Source organism: Thermobia domestica, chromosome 5 (assembly GCF_964235325.1).
Source record: "Thermobia domestica chromosome 5, izTheDome1.hap1.1, whole genome shotgun sequence".
In the NCBI taxonomy this organism is placed as follows: Eukaryota; Metazoa; Arthropoda; class Insecta; order Zygentoma; family Lepismatidae; genus Thermobia; species Thermobia domestica.
The window spans coordinates 215,171,274-215,181,340 of record NC_137458.1 but is presented as its reverse complement, the minus strand read 5'-3'; the positions used below and the strand labels follow the sequence as shown (position 1 = coordinate 215,181,340).

At 36.2% G+C, this 10,067-nt stretch overlaps 1 protein-coding gene across 2 annotated transcripts in view; it reads left to right on the top strand.

Annotated features, from left to right (window-relative positions):
• Positions 1-3,980: 3,980 nt before the first annotated feature.
• Positions 3,981-10,067, top strand: part of kel (kelch protein) — a 70,719-nt gene continuing 64,632 nt past the window's right edge. The window contains exon 1 of one of the 2 annotated variants that reach the window (XM_081759675.1): positions 3,981-4,161. In XM_081759675.1, the coding sequence (XP_081615801.1) occupies positions 4,106-4,161 (56 nt within the window). In that variant the 5' untranslated portion in view covers positions 3,981-4,105. The remainder of the gene's footprint in view (positions 4,162-10,067) is intronic. The other variant, XM_081759676.1, reaches the window with a different exon arrangement.

Here is a 10,067-nt window from a genome sequence, read left to right as displayed (position 1 = left end):
GCACCAGTTGGGATGAAACTAGAAACCCCACTCATCAGAAGTGAACTCTCTACCACTAAGCCATCGCAACTCAACTATTTCCAAGAGTTCTACTAGAAACTCTAATTAGCATGATAGTAACACAGGCTCACCACCTCCCAGTGACTAATCAAAGTCTTGAAACACTAATTGAATGTGTTCTCTACGCTGCACTACATCATCATAACGTGAAATAAATAGTTGTGAGTTTTCCGGAAAGAGATATAGAGAATGGTTTTATTGAATTGTTATGAAAACGTTGGTGAGATGAGAATGCGGGATGAAGCGGGAAAACGAAAAACCCTAGAAAACTCAAAGATAAGATGTTGTCCATGACAATCTCTCGTGGCTTGGGATCGAACGAGGATTCTTTGCACCATAGGTGGCCACCCTGCCCATTACCTGCATACGAGTAAGGTTGCAGTCCATCCGGCTTTTCACGGATGTTTTGTTTTTCATTATTTTCACCGTGTCTAGCTGGCATTTAAATTATTTTTGAATTGGTGGGCATTTAGCCAGATTTTCATTTTCCTTTTTTAAAAAAAAAAAATCAAGAAATGATAGAAATTCTTAAATACTTTGGTCATGTGAGTAATTCAGCTAATTATATAGTACGTGTATGACTTGACTTCCAGTGTAGCCTTGTTTAGTATGAATTTCTATTGATTGTGTAGATCAAAGTTTACCTCTTGACGAAAAGTGGCGGGAATTTTTCAAATGTAACAATAACATTGAAACATCCAGTTCAGTCAGAAGCTATCAAGTTTGTTTTGTAATTTCAAGAAACAACAATGTAGCAACTGAAAAGAGTGTTTCCTCTAATAAACGCTCAGTAGAAAGAGAAAGAAAGGAAGAAATCGCCTATTAATAGAGTCGGTTAAAGGGGTAATTGTTGTAAAACACAATTTCAAATATATTGTGAAGAATTTTACAAATACTTGTTACACAATCAAAAATGCGGACTACAAACAAATACCATTCTGTTCTATAGCCAACACAGTTTCAACATCATCAAAAAGAAAAAAGCATTTAAAAAAATGAAAAGACGTATTTATTGAATGAATGTTCGGTATTCGATAATTTTGGCGTGAAAGCTATTGAAACTAAATAGTAGCAACATGTATGTTAAGGATTATAAAAATACTTTTGGGTTTACAATTATTATTATTATTATTATTATTATTATTATTATTATTATTATTATTATTATTATTATTATTATTATTATTATTATTATTATTATTATTATTATTTACTGTCACATTCTGTAATAGATTAAATCAACACAACGCAAAATGTGCACCTTACGTTGCGACATGGGTGTCTCTGGCGGGGAGACGCGTCCCCCCAATATTTTGAAGTACAAAATATTCAATATTCCATTCTAATTTAGTTACTAACGATAGAATAACATATAAATAATAATAATTATATTTATTTGGTATATCAGGCTGTGAAACGATTCTAACAGAGTTCTTTATATATATCAGGGGGTCCGTGAAGGTAAGCAGAAAGTTAACAAATGGAATCAAAGATAATAAACAGGTTGGGCTAGGTACTACAATTTAAGTCACTTTCTTTGATGCCCCCCAATTTTACATGTCATAGACGCCAGTGGGTTGAGATAATCAATATAGCAATTACAATGAGGTTTATAAGCTTTTGTGTTGCGTTGCGTTATGTACGCAGAAGTTTGCGATGACGGGTTCGGAATGACCTCCTTAACTAACCCTTTCCGGATCCTATGGTACAATTTTGTACCATACGCGTTTTTCATGGTACATTGCGTTATTTCTCTTCTATTTGAGCTTTTTCGTCCGTTTTTTTTTGTTTTGTTTTCCAAGTCCAGAGACATTGTAGAAGTCATTACGTATGGTTTCAGACCGTCCTGCGTCCAGACATAGGAGGTGATGACGTCATAAGTCAAAAATTTCTTTTCTCATTTTCTAAGCCTATGTTCAATATTTTTTGGCGGCCTTATTTTTCTACGTAGAAGATTGAAATTTTGCACAAACATTCAGTCCACCGAGTAGTATTTACCAGATTTTTTGTTTCGATGTCAGTGCTAAAAGAAGGGGAACCAGAGGGGCAAAGGGGTAAAAAAAAAAGGGATTTTTTACCCCAAAAATCCCATTTTTCGTCATTTTCCCGCCTTACATACATGATAGGACCACGTGAGTCATACCGTCTGAAAGGCAGTTCCATTCTGAACAGAACGACGGTCGAATTATTATCCTAGGGTAATTAGGGAAGTCTCAGGGATTTTTTAAAAAATATACTTCTATATAGGGAAAAATGGGGCATTGTCGGTATATATATTTTTTGGCGGGCTTATTTTTGACCGTAGAAGATTGAAATTTTGCAGAAACATTCAGTCCACCGAGTAGTATTTACCAGATTTTTTGTTCCGATGTCAGTGTTAAAACAGGGGGAGAACTAGAGGGGCAAAGGGTTAAAAAAAAAGGGATATTTTTACCCCAAAAATCCCGTTTTTCGTCATTTTCCCACCTCACACACATGATAGGACCACGTGAGTCATACCGTCTGAAAGGCAGTTCCATTCTGAAGAGAACGACGGTCGAATTATTATTGTAGGGTAATTAGGGCCGTCTCAGTGAATTTTTATCCAAATATACTTCTGTATAGGGTAAAAGTGGGGCATGGTAGGGAAATTTTTTCTGGCGGGCCTATTTTCTCACGTAGAAGATTGAAATTTTGCACAAACATTCAGTCCACCGAGTAGTATTTACCAGAAGTTTTTTTCCGATTTCTGCGCAAAAACATGGGGGTCCAGAGGGGTAAAAGTTGAAAAAAGGGATTTTTAGACCAAAAAAATCACTTTTTTGGGAATTTTCCCCCTTTACATACATGATAGAGACACGTGAGTCAGACCGTCTGAAAGGCAATTCTGTTCTGAAGAGAATGATGGGCGAAACATGACCCTAGGGTAATTAGGGATGTCTCAGGAATTTTTTCCCTGAGATCATGGTGTTTTGCGGTCGTTTTGGGCATGGTGGGAATTCCTGATAAAATTTCTCCCGCCCTTACTATTAAAGATAGAAACTTGAAATTTGATACACACATTTAATTTACCAAGTACTATTCATCAGATTTTTTGGAGGTCTCTACGTTCACACAGGGAAAGGGCCAGGGGGGCCCAAAGTTGGACAAAAAAATTTCCCATCAAAATTTTCCCTTTGACATCAATTTTCCGTCTCCTGGTATATTGTATGGGCAAGGAAGTGATACCATTTGAAAGCCTGCTCTATTCTGAAGAGAATGACGTATGAACCATGATCCTAGGATAAATAGTGACGATGCAGTAGCTGCTTGACTGAAAGTCTAAAAAATAGCCCAAAATGCCAGGATCCGGAAAGGGCTAATGTATACAGCCTGCGTCGAAATTTCAACAGGAATAAAAACACCCTAATGCAGCATTAAAGCTAAAAATATGATGTGGTAAAGTGTATTAAAAAACGAATTGTAAAATATACAGTAAAGAATTGACTAAAGTACACAGAAAAAACCACTGGCGTCTCTGACATGTAAAATTTGGGAAGGGGGACATCGAAGAAAGTGATTAAAATGGTGCTACCTAGCCCAACCTATTTATTATCTTCGATTCCATAGGTTACCTTTCTGCTTACCTTCACGGATCCCCTAAGGTATATCAAGACCTCTGATATAATCGTTCCACAGCCTGAATAATATATTCCAAATAAATATGATTATTATTTATTTATTTGTTATTCTGTCGTTAGTAAATAAATTGAATTAGAATGAGATATGTAATATTTTGTACTTCAAAATATTGGGGGAACGGGACCCCCTCGTCCCCCCGCCAGAGACGCCTATGGAAAAGACAATTTCCATGTAAAATCATGAAAGAAATCCCCAGACCAGAATCGGGTTAAACTACGACGCACTTGTAACGCTTTTGCGCACTCACTTGTTTTACATTTCTAGTGCTGACATCTTTCAGGAAATGAAGGTAGTTGGACAACATGAAGATGGAGAGGCGGTAGGATTATTGTTTTGAGTTTTGTTTTGTAAAATTTTTGGATGTCTATACACTGTGCATGCAGCGATGGATGCAATTAATCCAATGCCACCTGGTGAAAATGCAGCAGATAAACAAGGATGGTAAGCATGATATTATTTCGACATGTTAATGTTATTCATTCGTAATAAACTTCTGCAAATAATTTACACATTTCAATTAGATCGTAAATGTAACATTAGAATACAGTATATATCAGTACAAGCTATTTTATTGGAAAACAAGTTTGACGTTGTGAAACAGAACCTAGTGGTAGGTAAGAAAACTTCAGTATGAAATGGAGCTGGTTTTAAGTGCAAGGATTATTCTAGGTACCAAAGATGTTAAGGGGAGGCTATAGAAACAACGATAATAATAAAGTCTTCGAGTTACTTATAGTTTGTTTAGAGTGTAATAGGATAGTATGAATCTTGATGGGATGGATCATAGGATAGTGTGAATCTAGTATGATACATAGTTTGTTCATAATTGTATCACTAACTAAATTGGGTCCATGTTCCGTTAAGGGGGTCCAGAGCTACACTGGACTCTCTTAAGCTAACCTAACCTAACCTGCCTAAACTAACCTAACCTGACCTAATCTAACCTAATATAACGTTATATTATGTAATCAAACGAAAATCAATAGAAAGAAGTGGTGTCAAAGGTTCTGGACCCCCTTAACGGAACATTGACCCTAAATTGAGAGATGTAATACGGCCATTCCACGTAAATATGAGCCTAAGGACAGAAAATTGTTTTAAATATATTTTGCTCGTTATTTATATAAAAATGATCAGAAAGGTTCAAAATTTACTATGCAGATCGATTTCTTGTTAAAACGTTTTAGTTTTTGTCTTTTTGAGCGATTGAAATTCTATGCTATACGAAGCCAGTCGAAGGGAGAATTTACCAACAATATTGGACACCCCTGAACAACACATGGTAAGCATTTGATTCAGTTGCACTGCGATGTAGACAAGCACGTACACCTTAGGAACTGAAGTTCAGAAGTTTTAAAGCTGTTAGTATATTAAGTAGTCTACTATTTGACTACTTTTGGTACCAATGTAATTATGTAACGCCCGTTACAAAAAAGATATATTTTTTTCTATACAACTTGAAAAGTCAGAAGTAGTCTATCTTTTGCAGAAGTAAAAGTGAGCACATGGGCAATACAACAAGAAAATGAATATTATTATATTTATAATTTAATAGGCAAAAACTGCGTAACGGGTGTTACATTGCCAATGTAACGGGTGTTACACGTGAATTGTTAGCTTGGTTTAAAAGTGATATTTTGTGCACTTAGGCTAGCTCTAAGGCTCTAAATAGGGAATTTGAAGTTAGTAAAGTTATAGAGGATCCTCTTCTGAAGACATAAATTATGGTAAGGATGAGCAGTGGGCGAAATTAAGGGACATTATACCGGAGGTGATGAAATGCACTCCAGACAATATAATATCTAGGAGATATCGTACGATGGGGGACTCCCTCTCATTCCCCCGTTAAGTCGCATACTCAGGGTAGTGATTAAATAGCATAAAAGTGCCGTATGTTAATTGAGTACTCATTACATACCAGAAGTCTACTTCTTTATCAGAAGCCCAATACGTTGCTTTGGAAGTCTTCGTTTAGCAAATCATTAGAGGCTGCAGCACGACAGATTTTCATTAAGAAACCAGAAAAACCCTACACTACAATGATGTGTACGCAGACTCCGACTGAAGTTGTGATCAGCCCTTTGCGGAAAGATATTTGTTGGAATGTTGTCTTGCTGGCAATGAAAGATGAAATAAGTAACAAAGATTATCGTCAAGTTGGAATCCGTCAAGGATTTTCGGACGAAAATTGTGATATTAGAGTTATGTTCTTGAAATCTTGTGGCGAAAAGGATTTCGAACTACGCCGAAGTTTAAAAAGTATACTAGTGACGTGCCGTAAGGGGGGCTTTAGCGGGGCGACGGCCCCGGGCGCCGAAGTAAAGGGGCAAAAAATTCGGTAGGAAAAGAAAAGGAAAGAAGAAAGAGAGAAAAAAAATACTTCACATATCAGTACAAAATAGTATGCACTTAAATCCTCTTCCTGTTTTAGAATTGGTCCTATAATGTTACTCATGTTAGGAAAATGCATGTGCACATATATAAAATGGAAGGAAAAATCAAGGAAAAGCAGGGTTTATTTTGGAAAAGTTTCTTATGGTATGCCCCAACCATAGTGTCGCTTCGCGGCTGGTTTGTCGACCTGACTAATATGTACGGGAGCGCCGTCGTATACTCTCGCCCCGGGCGCTGATTTTCCCAACTCGTCGCAATATAATTCATTTTCATGACGTGGTTGGTAAACTGCCAAATCCGATTATGAAAATTAAAGAATAACAAAGTTATGTAGCAGTTTAGTTCCAGAGTTAATGTCAATGAAGCATAAGAAAAATAGACTTCTGTTGATGATCAGTGTATCAACAGACCTACATATTTAATACTGAAACTTCCTACATTCTTCTGATTTATATGTTTATTATTTTGTATTTTTATTTCCTACACTGTCCTACATGTGTATTTTTTTATCTATTAACATTGTAATATTTTGTTCCTTACATAATATGTTCATTAAAAGTGAAGTTGGTTTAAGTTCATTCGCACTGTGTAACACCCGTTACGGTATTGCACATTTTTTAAAATAAAAACCATTACACTTATGGAATTTCTGATTCTAATATTCACAACATCATACTTTCAGAAAAGTGCACACATAATTGGAAACAAATTCTGATCTGGACATTCGCAGAGTTTGGCTTAACTTTGCATGTATCTAAAAGTGCATGTCCAATTGCTGTAACACCTGTTACGCCACATTTTTCACTCTTACTGAGTTGTGGTATCATGTATATGTAACAAATTAAGTGTTTACTTAAATACACAGACAAAACGGTGATGTTTCGAGGCAGTTTGATATATCTTGACCCAGTAAAGACATTTCTATAACAATTTCTATTCGTCCAAATGTAACACTCGTTACGATGGAATGGCCGAATATCATAGTGTAACGGGTATGGTAATAGTATACATGAGACCGCCCTTGTTTTCGGTGCTCCAGGATACTTCTTACTCTTGCATTACGTAGGGAAATGATGTTATTTCATGTGCAAGTGGTAACAAAACACATAGGAAACCCAGATCATCTTCTATTCACACTCCAATATAAAGTGTGAATACACCCTGATCTGCGTTTCTTCTGTGTTCTATTACCTCTTCCACATGAAATGCCATTTCCCTACGTAATGCAAGAGTAAAAAGTATCCTGGAGCACAAGACATGCGATATGCGTTAAATCCCCCCCCCCTCACAGGTCATATATAAAGTACAAGGGCACTACACATGCACATATGAAGTACAAGGGCAAATGTGGGGAATAAAAGTAAAAAGACAATAAGGAGCACAAGACATGCGATATGCGTTAAATCCCCCCCCCCCCCCACACACACACACACGCTCATAGATAAAGTACAAGGGCACTACACATGCACATATCAAGTCAAGGGCAAATGTGAGGAATGAAAGTAAAAAAGACAATAAGGAGCAGAAAGCATCATATCGAATCACAATCAAATACTAGGAGGATATATTCGAGCTATTTCCAAGAGAAAATTATGAAACCACGTTTGCAGGGGATACTTTTTCTTAAAAAGAAAGGAGGCCACATGTCCTCCGAAATTTTCTTTTATTCTCAAAAACCGCATCCCTACCACATACATAACGCGACTTACACGTGCAAAAAGCGCACTTCACTATTTTTTAAATTTTCTACTTATTTTTAATAGATTATGCAACTAAAACAAAGATTCTTAAAATACAAAATTACATACCTGTTCTCCCTCCATACCGGAAGAACACCTACCGTCAATGTGCGCAGACCCAAAATTAAAAATGCCATCTGCGCGGAAAACACACCTATACTTAGAGTTCCAAGATGTAATACGATCAGCGAGGAATTTTACTCAATTTATACACGTAATTCTAAGCATTATAATTACCAAAAACAAAGTAAACATGAAAAAGCAAACTTCGCGTTGTATTCCCTTCACGAAAACCTCTACACAATGACGCAAACCTGTACGGAAAAAACCCCAACCTTAGGTTTATTGCACAAAAACCGCAAAGAAATCACTGTAGACCTGCTACTACTGCATACATCTCTCAAACATTTGCACATCACTAAACGCCTAATGTAAATAAAGGGAGAGGAACAACAAACAGGTACGTTCTTTTTTATTTTCGTATCACTCGCAAAGTAAATGAAAGTGGGTTTGTTACCCCCTTTTTAAGTTCGTAGATACTCAATGAATAATCCCTAAAAGTATGAGCGTCCAGCTCCTTCTGGAACTGCTCCGGTCTTACGTATACTATATCCGACAAATTTAACGAACTGTCTAATTACAAAGTCGCTGAACTTCAGAAAGCCCACTTCAGCTATAACCCAATACAGTAGATAGTATTTTTGGGCCTTGGCACTATTTTCAGGGCAAGACTTACCTACGTATTTAATACAAATAACACATTATTTAATACAGTCCCAATAACACACTATTTAAGAAATAAACAAAATACCACAATGTAAACTCCACACTTAAAGAGAAGCAAGAAAAAATTATAAACAACCCCTGGATAATTCGGAGATCAACCGGAGTGTGTATTCTAAAGTTTATCCTCTGGGATAAAGGTACATAGCCCGTTCCAACTATAACCCAGTATTGAAGCGTATATTCTGAAGTTATCCTTGGAGCTGATAACCTGGTGAAGTTATCCTGAAGTTCACGAAGCCCACTTCGGCTGTAACCACATACTATAAGTAGTTTCCATCACACTATTTTCGAACCAAAATCACATCACCATATTTTAAACATGCTATTTAAAAAAGCGATACAAATTCCACACCTACATAGCCCCCGAGCTCCCCCAATAAGCCACAATAAAATGTACAATATTACCGTAGAGTAAATACGTTCTATGGCACCTACGAGAAAGGATCAAACGAAAACCTTCAAACTGCAATACATTTTAGAATGTAGCAATGAAAAGGAAATCCTACCTCTTATTTTTCAACGTAGTCCCCTTGACATTGAATACAAGTATACCACCGGTTCGGAAGTGCATGAATGCCACGTTGGAATAGTTCTTTTCGTGTACTCTAACCTCATGCATCACATTTTTCACTTCATCACTATTGAAATGCTTGCCTCTCATCGCTTCTTTGAGTGGACAAAACTATAGATGCAAGGGCTCGAAAAAAAAAAACGGCTTTTTTTTTAAAAAAAACTCGCTTTTTCTGCTTCGCTTTTTTGCTTGGGAAATTTTGTGCTTTTTTCAAAATTCTGCTTTAAATTGATAAAGCAGATTTTGTTTCGCTTCTCTATAACACAAAAAGTCATTTAATTAGTGGCTGATGCAGATAATAATATAAAACCTCGAAAATAAACCATGAATTTCGAAAAGATATTTCATACAATTTTACTTCAACATATTTACATTATGGATTCCAAAGGATTAACCAAGGTATATAGTAAGATTTTTTAACCTCCTATATATAAAAGTAAGCAGGTTTGCAAGAACTATCGTTGTTTTTGAAAATGCCAAAAACCCGTTTTTTTGGGGGGAGTTTAAACTAGTTTTTTGTTTGTTTGTTTGTTTAAACTAGGTTTTTTGGGTTTAGATATTTTGCTTTATGTATTTATATTACATATTGGCAGAAATAAGTTTGTTTCGCCTTGGTGTTAGTATGGAACAACGGGATTATGCTGGAAGAGATCACATAAGGTTAAAGAAGTCCGGTCAGTAAATTTCTTAAATTGGGAAACTCCCGCTCAACCATCGGGAAAATCCCGTCATTACTCTAAATGTAAAACAATAACGGAAAAATCCTGTTATTGTTTTGCATGTAAAATTTAAAGGTCAACGTATCATAAATCAGTACGCTAAAACTGAGGTATTAAATTACAAATTTAGTACGTACA